The following is a 15,860-nucleotide window of genomic DNA, read 5'->3' on the forward strand; positions in this document are numbered from 1 at the left end:
AATGTCACAGTTTGGGAAAAGAAGAATCAGACTGATTTTTAATTATGGAGGATATGATTAAATATTTTGGTCAGCTTAAAAAGTGGAACAGTGAACCAGTACTAGATGATGAATGGCCATCTAATGAGGTCAGAGAGGAGCCATCGAAGGGTTTCAAACCTGGGAATGCTGTAATGAAATTTGCATTTAGAAAAAAGAAATTATTCTTGTTGTGCAACAGCTAATCATTAGAGGAGAATAAGACCTGAGACAGGAAATGAGTTAGAGGGCAAGAGATGATAAATGAAGCTAGTGTAGAAAACTGGGAGATAGAATTAAAAATGTTTCAAGAGTTGTTTATCAGATGGAATTGAATAGAGGGGGATTGCGGAGGGAGAGGGAAGAGTCCCCAATAACCCAGATGTCTGGACAGTTGGTTGAATGCAGTTTGTTGAACCCTGAGTAAGAAAGGGGGAAAAGATAATAGGTTTTGAATGTATTGAATTTTGGGCATACAAGATATTCACAGAGGTGAGAATTATATAATAAATTCTCCAAGCCAGGCTTCAACGGTACATGAATCATGAACTTCCAGATATTCAAGTTGGATTTAGAAAAGGCAGAGGAACCAGAGATCAAATTGCCAACATCCGTTGGATCATAAAAGCAAGAGATCTACTTCTGCTTTATTGACTACACTAGAGCCTTTGACTGTGTGGATCACAACAAACTGTGGGAAATTCTTAAAGATATGGTAAAACCAGACCACCTTACCTGCCTCCTGAGAAATCTATACGTAGGCCAAAAAGGACCTACATATAAGACTGGATGTAGAACAACTGACTGGTTCCAAATCAGGAAAGGAGTACATCAAATCTGTACATTGTCACCCTGCTTATTTAACTTATATACAGAGTACATCATGAGAAATTTTGGATTGGATGAAGCACAAGTTGAAATCAAGACTGCTGGGAGAAATATCAATAACCTCAGATATGCAGATGACACCACTCTTATGGCAGAAAGTGAAGAGGAACTAAAGAGCCTCTTGAAAGTGAGAGAGGAGAGTGAAAAAACTGGCTTAAAACTCAACATTCAAAAAACTAATATGGCATCTGGTTCCATCACTTCATGGCAAATAGATAGGGAAACAATGAAAACAGTGAAATACTTTATTTTGGGGGGCTCCAAAATCACTCCAGATGGTGACTGCTGCCATGAAATTAGAAGACGCTCCTTGGAAGAAAAGCTCTGACAAACCTAGACAGTATATTAAAAAGCAGAGACATGACTTTGCCGACAAAGGTCCGTCTAGTCAAATCTGTGGTTCTTCCAGTAGTCATATATGGATGTGGGAGTTGGACCATAAAGAAAGCTGAGCACCAAAGAATTGATGCTTTTGAACTGTGGTATTGGAGAAGACTCTTGAGAATCCCTTGGACTGCAAGGAGATCCAACTAGTCCATCCTAAAAGAAATCAGTCCTGAATATTCATTGGAAGGACTGATGCTGAAGCTGAAACTCCAATACTTTGGCCATCTGATGCGAAGAGCTGACTTATTGGAAAAGACCCTGGGCAAGACTGAAGGCAGGAGTAAAAGGGGACAACAGAGGATGAAATTGTTGGATGGCATCACTTACTTGATGGACATGAGTTTGAGCAAGCTCCCAGAGTTCCTGCTACTGGCCTGGCATGCTGCAGTACACGGGGTCACAAAGAGTCAGACACAAATGAGTGACTGAACTGACTGATATATTGGATGGCCCAAAGTTTGAGTTTCCTGGAAGAACATTTGAAGCCCAAATGAACTTTTTGGCCAACCCAATATTAATGTCAGAATTTTGATACTAGAGCTGATTTTTTCACAAACAGGCTGGGAGAATCATCATTTCATAAGTTTCTTCCAGCCTGATGAATAGACCAAGAAACCTGACTACTCAATCCCAGATATGAAGTATTCATTTGATGTAAATATATATTTTCCACAGATTTTCTCTTAGGGCATGTAAAGCCCAATTAGTCAAATGACCCTGTTTCTTTTCTCTGTTATGTTTTAAAGACTGGTAATCTTTCCAGATGGTTCAGTCTTTCTTCTTTAAGTAGCAGTATTTTTTTCTAAAAGTTATCAGAATTCTAAATAAAGTGCCACTTCTGAGATATGTCATCTTGTGTTTCATTATTTTTGAGTTGTTAAAAAAATTTATTATGCCAAACATCTGGCACATTTTAAAAATTTCTGTTTGTCATTTGGTATGTTAAATAGCACTGGTTTTCTTTTTCTTTTCATTGGAAAACTTCATTCTCATTTAGTATTTTCCACTGGCATATTAAAACAAGGGGAAAAGATTGCACAGTTGTCTATAAACCAAATAGGGTGGAAAGCAAAGGTGAACGAGGTGCAAATGTTAGCTCATTTCTGTTTTCTAATAACAAAACTCATTCCCTCTCATATCAATTTTACAATGAGTTGGACTGTTTTACTTGGTATTCAAGGCACTACTTGGCCTAAACCCCTACTGCCTTTGTAAAGTTTGTTTCACCATTTTCCTTCCCACATTCTGTCCCATAGTCAGCATTAGTTGAACACCACTGCCCTGATCTTACAGAAACAGTTCCAGTTACTAGCGCTTGCATTAGGTAGGTCTTATCAGATATAAGCAGCCACTCACTGCTTTTCAGCCATTTATATATCCTTCACTTCCTGGGAAGTTACAGTTGTTACCTATCTTAAATTGTAATTTTTTAGTCGCTAGGTTGTGTCCAACTCTTTCGTGAACCCATGGACTGCAGTTCACCAGGGTCCTCTGTCCATGGGATTTCCCAGGCAAGAATACTGGAGTGGGCTGCCATTTCCTTCTCCAGGGGATCTTCCCGACCCAGGGATTGAACCCATGTCTCCTGCTTGTCAGGAAGTTTCTTTACCACTGACCACCAGTGGTAAAGAATCCAGTTATCTTAAATACTAACCTATTTAACCTAACAGAATACATCTACAGATAAGTTCATACAGACTTTTTTATACCTTAAGAGAGTTTCCCTGGGGATTCATGGTGAATATGTCCCCTTGTGTGATCTTGTGCTAGAGCAGGGTCTATGCAAATCAGATTGTAGGCCAGGGAAGCTTTCCTGGGTTAATGTTAGAGCCCAGGTTTTAATGACCAGGTAAAGCTGTATAAATAAGGAAAAGCTGTTCTGGGAAAAACCTCCACTGTAGGAAGGCGTGAAGTCCTGACACCATGGTGAGTATCAGGATTGATACTTGATTCAATATTTTGTAAGCTGAGAGTACAACACAAGGAGATGAATACTGGAAGATGGCACTGGAGAGGGAGGTAAGGACCAGGCCAGAGGAGGCCAGATAACAGTTTGTAACCAGGAATGTAGATGAGACTGGGTGGCAGAGTGGCTCCTTCTCTTCTTCTGAGTAGAGTGTGTGCTTCCCAGGGCTCATGGAGAATCTGCCCAAACCAGCTGATCTCCAGCCTAGTTCAACATGAATGTCATGTATATCATTCACCGCTAAAAATGTTCCCCAAGATGTCATGAGGTCAGTAATTGTACCATTTCATAAAGAAGACAACCCAAGACAAGAAGTAGTGGTTACATGGCCTGTAAGAATGATTTTGTTTTAGCGCGGCTCTTTTAAGTGGAAATGTTTTTTAATAGTTAGCTTACTGTACCAAAAGATGTATGTCCCAGCTGTGCTGTGCTGTGCTTAGTCGCTCAGTCGTGTCTGACTCTTTGTGACTGCATGGACTGTAGCCCGCCAGGCTCCTCTCTCCATGGGGATTCTCCAGGCAAGAATACTGGAGTGGGTTGCCATGCCCTCCTCCAGGGGATCGTCCCAACCCAGGGATCGAATCCAGGTCTCCCACATTGCAGGTGAATTCTTTACCATCTGAGCCACCAGGGAAGCCCCAGAGATAACAAGAATTTGTTACTGATGAGATTCCTGATTTTTCATTTGTTTGTTTGTTTTTGATCCTTTATTTAAAATACTGAAATAATACAGTTTGAATTCTAGAGAAATATACTTACATAGCAAAAACAGGGGCATTACATCCAAAACTTGAAACTTACAAATATAACAAGAATTTGTTACTGATGAGATTCCTGATTTTTCATTTGTTTGTTTGTTTTTGGTCCTTTATTTAAAATACTGAAATCATACAGTTTGAATTCTAGAGAAGTATGCTTACATAGCAAAAACAGGGGCATTACATCCAAAACATGAAACTTAAAAATTTCCGGAAGATGATACATGGCGCTTGGAAATAGATGTGAATTTCCAACAGAGATAATTAATATTTTTAATTAGATCCTGCGTTCATGGAAGGAATATGACCTGGCAGTAATGATTATAAATTATGGAAAAAAGGTGTTGGACATCTCATCAGGTTGCAAATCTCTATTTGGTACTACAGACCTAGAGGAAATGCAAGAAGAGGTAATTGTTTGTTCTTTGTGTCTCATCTTTAAACATACATTATTTGAATTTTATGAGCGGTCATGTAGTATTAGTAAATATGTTAGATAATTGATCAGTTTTTAGTTTGTCATATTTACATAAAAGAAGATGAATGTATAGTGAAGAGCTTCTTTTTTCCATCATTTTCTTTCAATTTTAATTACTATCCAGAAAATGAAAAGGTCTCTATGCTAGAATATTGAATAGCCCCCTGTTTCTAGTATTGATAATCAGTTAGGTGTTGATAGAGAGCTTCCTATACCCAGTTGGACATTAGACCGAAAGCCCTCAAAGGTCTCTCCCAGACTGAAGATTTTTATTATTTTCGGTGGGTCACTGAATGCAGTAAATATGTCAGAGCTTTTTGCTCTGCCCCAGGTAGATCTCCTGAACTTCTTGTGACACCTACATTGTCTTCTTTATGAGGCTTCTAATGTTTGAGATAACTTTTAAGTAAGACCCATGCTGCCTCCAAGCATGGGTCTTACTAGATCTTTATTGCCTTTTCTTGAAACTAGGTGGTTAAATGATTTTGTAGATAGATCAAATTTTGAAACATTGTTTAGTTTATCCGGTTTCTGAGGTATACTGGGAACTGCTTGCAGCCTCTTCTGTGATCAGGATTGCGGTTGAGACTATGACCCCTAAGCCTGATTTAATTGGAGTAGCTCTATCTCTATTATATGTGGAAAAAGCTTAAGAAAAATCCCATGGTTTCCCTGGATGAATATTTTTAGCCATAATACTTTTTTTTGGGGGGTGTGTGGGGATTTTAGAGAAAGTTTTGATTAAGCTGAAAGTGACTTGATTTTTTCTTCACCAAGTGTTGTCCACTCTCAGAGTCCATCAGCCAGCCCTTTCATGTCACTGAGGCCTTGACTTGGCCCTGCCCCTTCACATCATGGCAGGACAGGACCCCATCCCTCTTTCCTTGGAGCCTTTAGTCCAGCAGCAGGTTGTGATACTTCTTTCAGAGTAAGACTGTGGGGATTGAGAATCTAGTATCTAGTTTATAGAAGTCAGGGATCATTGTAAGCATCTGGGGTCCCTCAAAGCCAAAAGACCTTGGGAGGTCTATTTTTTCAGAGGGTGGAAAATATGAACCAGTCAGTTCTCAGGCTCAGACAGATGAAAACATGGTGGGGAGCCTGAGTGCAGACCCACCAATTCTTAATCCACTAATTACTGATCATGTTACATTCAATGAAAGGCAAAGTAGCAAAAGCAATTAGCTTAGTTGTAAGGAAGTTCCCTCTGGGGCAAGAAAAAAAAAAAAAAAGAAAAGGATACATTTCTGAAAGCATTTTCTTTTGAGGATTTTGAGAGCTGTATCTTCAGATGCTCTCAAAAAGCTGTGTGTAGCGGGGAAGGGGCTGCTTAGGGGAGTAGAAGTTACTGGGAAGAAGGGAAAGGGAAGAGAAGAACTATTTTGGTCAACTTCCATAAAACACTTCGTATTGTGTCTGGCATTTAGTTAGACTACAATGGGTTGCTATTAATTAATTATTAGTATATTCAGCCATGTATATTCATAACTTTAAAGAATGTTATTTGAAAATGACAGTTCTTGAAACATGTTGAAATACATTCTGACATTTAACCAATGTTTCTAGGGTTCTTCCAAGAAGTCTTGCAAGAATAAGAAGCCACAGCAGGTATTAGTACCTGAAAAAATAAATGAACAGCTGGTTTTATTGGAGACACATCTACTCAAACTGACAAAGCAATGTAATCTATTATTTTTCTTTCTGTATACTTCTGTTTAGCATTTTGTTGTTGATTTTTTTTTTAAATAAGAAAATATTTTGTTAAAAGGATTAGAATGAGATTAGCATTTGGTAAGCCCTTTAAGGTTTATGCAGTGGTTTTACATTATGTCCTTAATCCTAACAATACTCTGTTAATAAGGGATTGCTAACCTGAGTTTTACAGATGTAGCTCATAAAGATTAAGCGGTTTATTTAGGATTACATAGTTGGCTTGGATTTGAGCTTAAAGCTTCTCATTCTAAAGCAGAGTTTCTCAACCTCGACAATATTGCCAATTTGGACCAGATAATTCTTTGCTGTGGGGGACTGTCTTAGACACTGTGGATGTAAAACCGCATCTCTGGCCTTTGTCCAGAGATGCATAGCACACCATCCCCTCAGGACTGTCTCCCCTACCCCCACCTCCCAGCAGCCCCAGCTGTGACGCAAGTGTTGGCAAATGTATTGTAGAAGGGGAACACAACATTGAGAATCACTGTTCTAAAGGCAGAAATGTAACTGAGAAATAAAGGGGTAGTGTGAGCAGTGTTAATATACGAGTGATTTGAACCATGTGAAACACTCAAGCGAAGCACTGATTTTAGGTTGTGCTGTATCGTAATTTAGCAATAGACCAAAATGCTGACACGATGATTGGAGTTTTGGAGTTTGCATCTTGGAAATCTGATTAAGAAACTGATGTAATTTCTGGTGATGACAACTGTTCTCACATTTTTAAGAAGCAGGACTTCAGACCTTCTGGAAGAACAAAAGAATACCTAAGTTTCTCTCATTAGAAGGTTGCAATTTTGGCCCCTTGGTTTTTGGGAAGTCACTACCCTTGTAGAATTCTGTGTCCCCATCTCATCTGTCTTACTCTGTGCCTCAGTTATATATTGGTGGTTGTACTGTTTCAGAATTCCCTGACTTGAATCTCTCACTTTGTTTAAACATACCCCATATCTCTGTTTCCAACTGAATTTATGAATTGAACCCAATGCTCTATTATTCTCATAACCTATAAACCTAGTTTTGGGAAAGCTGTAATTGTCTGGTTACATATAAAAATTATAATTTCTTAAATTATAGAAAGGGTTCTGGAAATGTGAATTACTTATATTCGTATTATCACCCCCTCCACATTTCACTAAGGAGCACAATGTAAAGTTACTAGCTAAACAATAGATTCAGTAACAAAACAATAATAAAAATAACAGTTTTATACAGTCCTCTCTGTGTGCCAAGAACTATTTTAAGTGTTTTATTCATATTAAAATTTATATAGTCTTTATATAACAGCTATATGAAAAAGGTACTATTATTATCTCATTTTAAAGATAAGGAAAGGGAGCCACAGAGAAGGTAAGTAACTTCCCAAGGTCTCATATCTAAGATGTGTCAGACTTAGGGACTTCCCTGGTGGTCCAGTGGTTAACACTCCATGCTTCCAATGAAGGGGGTGGGTTAAATGCCTGGTCAGGGAACTAAGATCCTGCATCCCATATGCTGTACAGCTGGAAAAAAAAGTATCAGCCGAAAAAAAAAGAATCTGATTTCTGTGTCTGATATTTGTTGATAGACAATAGCTGTTGAGTAATAAAGACTCATACTTTAGAAATTCTTCCCCTATTTGGTAATAGACTCCTTGGCCTTTAGGGGAAAAATTGAAAGGAAAATAATTGAATTATTGAATCTCTTAAATCTCAAAAATATGTAATTTATATTTTAAGACAAGAATTTAGGACGTCTAAAATGTTTACTTGGGTATTTTCCTATTTTTCACCCTCCACCAAAGGATTTTCATTTTTGGTTATTTATATTAAACAAAACAAACAACTTACTAATTCTTTTTAACCTTAGATATTACAACTGAACTCTCAGGAGCAGAAGATCCCATATTTCTTTACCCTATAGTTTTAAACTGGTCGGTCAAAGGTGCTGTGAAAGAAGGTAGGTTACCTTGTCATACATATGTTGCTTGCTCACCTTACTGCTAAAGATCTTTTATTCTGTGAATTCGGTTGCTGGCAGAAGATTTCAGGTTCTTACCCATTCAGAATAAAGCAGACGCTTGATTGTCAAGTAAGGAAAGAGACCAAAATAGGTACCTGATTTAAAATCTGAAAATGCGAAACCTTTATGTTGACTTATTTTGGCAGTAATTGAGGTTGTGTTGTTATAAAGCTTACAAAAACTAGGAACTGAAAAATGTGTTAGTGATTTTTAAGCTCAACTGTGAATAAATAGCAGCATTATTATTTATCTCAGAGTGAAATATAATAAAAATTAAGACGACTAGTTATTCTGGCACTTATCAACAATATATTTTCCCCTATCTAGTCGTATGTTTCTTCTGATGTACTCTGCATAGAAGTTAAATAAGCAGGGTGACAATATACAGCCTTGACACACTCCTTTTCCTATTTGGAACCAGTCTGTTGTTCCATGTCCAGTTCTAACTGTTGCTTCCTGACCTGCATATAGGTTTCTCAAGAGGCAGGTCAGGTGGTCTGGTATTCCCATCTCTTGAAGAATTTTCCACTGTTTATTCTGATCCACACACTCAAAGGCTTTGGCATAGTCAATAAAGCAGAAATAGATGTTTTTCTGGAACTCTCTTGCTTTTTCCATGATCCAATGGATGTTGGCAATTTGATCTCTGGTTCCTCTGCCTTTTCTAAAATCAGCTTGAACATCTGGGAGTTCACAGTTCATGTACTGCTGAAGCCTGGCTTGGAGAATTTTGAACATTACTTTACTAGCATGTGAGATGAGTGCAATTGTACAGTAGTCTGAGCATTCTTTGGCATTGCCTTTCTTTGGGATTGGAATGAAAACGGACCTTTTCCAGTCCTGTGGCCACTGCTGAGTTTTCCAAATTTGCTGGAATCAAGATTGCCGGGAGAAATATCAATAACCTCAGATATGCAGATGACACCACCCTTATGGCAGAAAGTGAAGAGGAACTAAAAAGCCCCTTGATGAAAGTGAAAGTGGAGAGTGAAAAAGTTGGCTTAAAGCTTAACATTAAGAAAACGAAGATCATGGCATCTGGTCCCATCACTCCATGGGAAATAGATGGGGAAACGGTGGAAACAGTGTCAGACTTTATTTTTTTGGGCTCCAAAATCACTGCAGATGGTGACTGCAGCCATGAAATTAAAAGACGCTTACTTCTTGGAAGAAAAATTATGACCAACCTAGATTACATATTCAAAAGCAGAGACGTTACTTTGCCGATTAAGGTCCGTTTAGTCAAGGCTATGGTTTTTCCAGTGGTCATGTATGGATGTGAGAGTTGGACTGTGAAGAAGGCTGAGTGCCGAAGAATTGATTCTTTTGAACTGTGGTGTTGGAGAAGACTCTTGAGAGTCCCTTGGACTGCAAGGAGATCCAACCAGTCCATTCTGAAGGAGATCAGCCCTGGGATTTCTTTGGAGGGGATGATGCTGAAACTGAAGCTCCAGTACTTCGGTCACCTCATGTGAAGAGTTGACTCATTGGAAAAAACTCTGATGCTGGGAGGGATTGGGGGCAGGAGGAGAAGGGGACAACCGAGGATGAGATGGCTGGATGGCATCACTGACTCGATGGACGTGAGTCTGAGTGAACTCCGGGAGTTGGTGATGGACAGGGAGGCCTGGCTGCTGCGATTCATGGGGTCTCAAAAAGTTGGACACGACTGAGCTGAATCGTATGTTAGGGAACTTTTAGGAAATCTGTGAAACACCGAGATATTTGGAAAATAAATGAAAGTTAGACTATAAAGGAATGTTTGATCATAGGAAAACAATAGTCTCACCACATTTACTCCTATACATTTTTTAAAAGTAAGAGATCTAGAAAGAAATTAAGGGACCTCCCTGGCAGTCCAGTGGTTAAGGCTCCATGCTTCCAATGCAGGGACCATGGATTTGATTCTTTGTTGAGGAACTAAGATTCCATATGCTGCATGGCACGCCACCCACCCCCCCCCCCAAAAAAAAAAGCAGGTTAATAAACTTGCCTGTTAGAACAAAATGTCTAATAGCAATAGTATCCTTTCAATGCCATTAACCAAGTGTATTGGTGATTATACGTGAATTTCCTTGTTTTCACAGTTATGAAATTTAAGCAGAGACCTAGATTCCTCGAATTCTTTACACAAGTTATGCAAAAATGTATGCATGATGAAAAATTTCAACCTATGTTGGAGATAACAAATCCTGTCTATGACTTCTTGAAAAGGTACTGTAATATTTGTTTTATTAGCATTAACAACTTTTAAAAATGAGTAAACTTGTTCCTTAAAGATATATGGTGTGAAAATGTGTTAGTCGCTCTGTTGTGTCTGACTCTTTGTGACCCCCTGGACTGTAGCCCACCAAGCTCCTTCATTTATAGAATTCTCCAGGCAAGAGTACTGGAATAGATTGCCATTTCCTTCTCCCAGGGATCTTCCTGACACAGGGATGGAACCCAGGTCCATCCTGGGTCCAGGTAGATCCTTTAGTATCTGAGCCACCAGGGAAGCTCTAAAGATTTATAAGATGGATGAAAAAGAGAGTGGAGTCCGTGCAGTTAAAACAGGCATCTAGAAGGTAGTGAGTATCTGTGTCTGGGTAAATAAATAAATACACACAAAAATGTCTGTGCACCTGAACTAAAGAATAATAGAGCATGTTCATATTTTTAGTAGGAAATAAAGTATCCCTTTTGAGACATGTTGGATGATTGAATTTCTAGGCCATTAGCATCTCTCACACAAACTTTGGGGCCCAGTTATTTGCTTAATTTTTTCATCCAGTTTAATTGAGATATGATTGACATGCAGCACTGTATAAATCTTAAGGTGGATGACATAATGATTTGGCTTATGTACATCATGAAATGATTACCACAGTGGGTTTGGTGAACATCCATCATCTCATCCAGAAGCGACATTAGAAAAGCAGAAAAATTTTTTTTCTTCCTTGTGGTGAGAATTCTTAAGATTTACCCTCTTAAAAACTTTTATTTATAACAAGTAGCATGCATGTTAGTTATCTTTATCATGTTGTACATTACATCCCTAGTTGTTCTTTACCTTGTAACTGGAAGTTTGTGCCTTTGGGCTATTTTCAGTAATTCCCCTTCCCCCTCTCTTTGATGTAGTCCCATTTGTTTCCTTATGCTTTTTTTTTTTTCTTTAAGGTGTCTACAACTTATTTTAACAAGTTAAAATGATTGCTTACTTTTGCTTTTGTTTCCCTTGCCTGAGGAGACATATCCCCCAAATTTATTGCTAAAATTCATGTCAAAGAGCATACTGCCTATGTTTTCTTCTAGGAGTTTTGCAGTTTCAGGTTCTTCCCTTTAAGTCTTTAATTCATTTTGAGTTTATTTTTGTGTATGGTGTGGTTTTGAAGTCTGGTTTTGGCCATGTACTACTATGCTTTTCTAATTTTCTACAGTAGCAAGCAGTCATTCCTTGGGGCTCTCATATGTATATGTGAATGGAGTTCCTCAAATAGAAGTAGTAAAACTTTAAAGTTAACCCTTTTATTCACTAAGCCCAAATGGCTCTCTCTGCCCCAAAGGAAAACTGTGTTTTGTGCCAACTAGTTATAAGAGATGCCAAATGAATTCAGCTTTTCTTCCAATAGTTGGGTTTTGATTTTAAAACTGGACATAGGTCTAATTTATCTCATTGTAGGAAAAACATCAATAACACAAGATGTACTTTAAAAATGTCAAAGAGGAACATTCTCATAAAAACCTACAGGAAAATATTCTTCCTAAAATAGGCACTTCATTTATTAGAACAAAAGCTTGAAAAACATATGCTTCGTATTTTCAAAAGATGAAAGAGGAAATTACTTTTGTTACATGAAAGCAGGCCATTGTAATGAGAGAGCTGGGCAGAATTAGAAAGCCCCACCAAATTAAATAAACAATAGCCAAAATGAGAACCATGGAAGCTGTAAATAATATTCTTGATACCAAAGAAAATCAGAAGTCACTTTCAGTGTGCAGTAAAATTTGGAAATTTGGAGGGCTGACCATGGAGGTCCAACTGAAGAAGAATAGATAATCTGAAATAGGAAAACAGAGTAAGTGTTTGAGACCAGCGGTACAACAAAAGATGTGAGTTTGGAGACTGAACAGTATAAGTGAGTTCAAGTCAAAGGTAATGATTTCAATATTTAAGGCTGGGCAGATGTTCTAGGATGTTCTTCAAGTCAAGAAATACAGAGGAGGGGCAGAAGTACGTCCTTGATTTCTACTTTGTTGGTAATATCTATTTTCTTTTTGTATTTGTATGCTTGACATATTTTGCATGAAGAAACTTTTTTTCTACTTCAACAGACAAATATGCAGCAATATTTTCTTCCAATATTTTAGTTTCACAGTTTAGATTTCGTGTTTTAATCCATATGGAATTTATTTTGGTGTAGGGATTTAGATTAAACTTTAGGGTTTTTTCTCTTTAAAATTTTAATTATTTGTCTTGGGAACATTTAAAAGTAATCTCTTTGTTACTTATTTTTAATGCTACCTTTTCACATTGGTGATTCTATTAATAATGCTTATAAATCATAATGAAGATATTTCATGAATTTTTATGTTCTAGATAACAAAAAATAAAAGTATATGGAAATAACTGATGAAAAGAAGGCTAATTTAATAGAAAATAATGATATTGAGCATTTAACATGATACTTAAAAAGAGATAAGGACACAGAAAATGTATATAAGTAATAAGATTAATTTAATATATATAGCCAACTGAGACTAAACACCCTTTATATTATAGCACTTATTAAATTCTAGAAAAGTAATTTTTAAACTGCAAAATAAATCTCAATAGATCACCTAGTCTAAAATTTGTAAAGATCACAATCATACATTGCAATTCATACAATAAAACTGAAATAGTACAACAAAATAATGACTGGTATATATAATTGTACATAATTATAATATATAAAAATAAATCAAAAAGTATAGAGCATGAAAATCATGCTAGTGAGAAGCCCAATATCAAATGTATTCAAAGCAGTAAAAACAATTTTTTAGCTTTAGAAGCTTCTGTTACTTACTAAAAGAGAAAAATAAAATTAAATTAGCTTTTATTGAACTCGAGAAATTGGTAAAGTAACAAAATAAATCTAAGACAGCAGAAAGAAGAAACAGAATAAATTGAAATTACTCAATTATAAAGTGGTTTTAAAATAGTCCAATGGTAACTGTAGGTTTAGTCTTTGAAGATATGAATAAATTAGGTAATTTTCTGGCCAACAAAATAAGAAAAAGTGAAATGTAAGTAATCCAAAGAGAAAATAGTCATAAATTTGGAAGCTGTTAAATTTTAGAAAACAATATATGTAATTTAACATGAATTAGTTTGAAAATCTAACTTAAAGTGATGATTATCTGGAAAATTTTTAATTATATGAATTTATTGAAGCAGTAAAAAATTTGGAGAGATCAAAAACTTTTTAAGGCAAGTTCTCTCATAGGAACAAATAATTTTGTTTTGCATAAAGCTACTTCAGGGCTTCCCAGGTGGCCCAGTGGCAAAGAATCTACCTGCCAATGCAGGAGACACAGGAGATTGTGGATTTGATCCCTGGGTGGGGAAGATTCCCTGGAGTAGGAAATGGTGACCCACTCCAGTATTCTTGCCTGAAGAATTCCATGATCAGAGGAGCTTGACAGGCTACAGTCTATTGGGTCACAAAGAGTAGGACATGACTGAGCACACACATACCTCAGAGTGTGGTTGTAGTTTCGTTGTGAATTTTTACAGCAGGCTCTGCTAACACATGTGTAAAAAGAGAATAAAAAAGTAGGAAATTAGGGGTTGACTTTATTTAGAAATATACCAAATCAAAATAAAACACTAGCTTATAAATTTAGCTGTAAGAATATAGATTTTGTTCTCAATATATCATAAGAAGTCTAAATATAATTATTACTAGTGGTCAAAGGAGTCTTTTGTGCTGGAAAGTCATGTCATGAAGTTCAGCTGCAGCAATTCCTAGCAAATTAGGATTAGAAGAAGATCTTCTGTTAAAATATGCAGTACCACACAGAAACCTATTATTCCTCCTATCTTTTATTAAAAAATATCATTCTGAACATTATTGGCAGTGCCTTAAAGTAAGAAATAGACATTAGGATTAGAATTCATGTGATTATCACATGATAGGGTTCCCAAAACGTTTGCCAAATGAATTCCAAGGTGAAGTACTCGGAAAATAGAAGGATTGATATCTGCAAATTATTATTTTTAACTTAACAAGTTAACTAAAAACTATCAGAACTAACAATAGAATTCCATAGGATGGGTAGATGCAAAATCAGTGCTTTACTATGTCAACTGGAAAGTATAATGGAAAAATGATTCTGTTGTTTTGAAGTACAGGATTAAGTTTATCAAAAATTGTGAGGGGATTTAGGCTAATATAAAGAAGACCAACATCTTTTCTAAGAGGTATAAAAAAATGACTGGAATAAATGGAGAGACATAGTACATTATTTGATGAACAGATGGAATATTGTAAAGATTTCTATTATTCTCAAATTAATTTATTGGTTTAATGCAATTCCAATCGTATTAGTTTGTATGGAACGGGCTAGAAGAATGAAATATATTTAAAGAATAAAAAAGAGTGAAAAGAGAGGCTTTTCTGTCAGATAAAGTATAACAGAGTTGTGTTTATGAATTAAGCAGACAGTCATTGGAAATCAATGTTTTGGGTCAGAAGCAGGCATGACGTATGTAACCAAAACAATGAATAAGCCATGAAATCAAAGATCAATAACATTGATTATATGAAAGTTTAGAAATATTATTTTTCATAACACACCATCAACAAGATAGAAAGCAGTCAGAGTGAGGAGAAAGCATTCTATGAAGAGGTGGAGGAGTGGAGGAGTTTACTCAATGGAAGAGCGTACCGCAGAGCATGGAGGAGATTGCTGAGAGGATTGGGAAGAGGGGGCTCCATAACCTCCTCTTCTTCCCAGTTCTTTCTGGAATAACAGCAGCAAAAGCATTCTGGTGGGGTGGGAGAGATAGGAGGTAGAGGAGAGACCAGGCTGGTTGGAAAACAGCAGGCAACTAGGCTAAGAATGTATGTAGCAGAGCGCAGAAGAGATTCCCAAGTCTCGCACTGATCAATGGTCCAAGCTTTGTGTTATAGTTCAGGCAGACAAAACATTTGCCAAAATGAATGCCAGCTAGGGGAAACGGAGAACATTTAATATTGTTGGACGCTGGCATCCATTCTGCATCTGGGCATTCAGCCAACCATGGATCAGAAATATTAAAAAAAAAAATTCCTGAAAGTTCCAAAAAAGTAAAACCTGAATTTGCCACGCTCCTGTCAACTATGTATATAATATTTATGTTGTATTTACAGTTATTTATACAAAACTGAACTGATACAGAATTTGCATTGCAATTTACATGATTTAAAGAGATGATTTAAACTGTATAGGAGGATGTGTGTAGGTTATATGTAAATAGTATGCCATTTTATATAAAGACTTGAGCCTCCTTGACTTTTGGTATCTGAGAGGGTCCTGGAACCGAGCCCCCGCGGATACCCATGGATGAGTGTAGTAATCTAAAATGCTTAGCTCCTGTTGATGTCCGAAGGTGGTAGTGGCTGGGAGCTTGCACATGATGGAACTA

General features: G+C 37.0%; 1 protein-coding gene across 1 annotated transcript in view; it reads left to right on the plus strand.

Moving 5' to 3' along the window:
- CFAP54 (cilia and flagella associated protein 54) overlaps window positions 1–15,860 on the plus strand; it is a 324,333-nt gene that overhangs the window by 107,293 nt on the left and 201,180 nt on the right. Inside the window, exons 27-30 of the mRNA XM_052640302.1 lie at window positions 4,299–4,427; window positions 6,062–6,176; window positions 8,057–8,146; window positions 10,297–10,423. Coding sequence (XP_052496262.1) covers window positions 4,299–4,427; window positions 6,062–6,176; window positions 8,057–8,146; window positions 10,297–10,423 — 461 coding nt within the window. The remainder of the gene's footprint in view (window positions 1–4,298; window positions 4,428–6,061; window positions 6,177–8,056; window positions 8,147–10,296; window positions 10,424–15,860) is intronic.

Source organism: Budorcas taxicolor, chromosome 5 (assembly GCF_023091745.1).
Source record: "Budorcas taxicolor isolate Tak-1 chromosome 5, Takin1.1, whole genome shotgun sequence".
In the NCBI taxonomy this organism is placed as follows: domain Eukaryota; kingdom Metazoa; phylum Chordata; class Mammalia; order Artiodactyla; family Bovidae; genus Budorcas; species Budorcas taxicolor.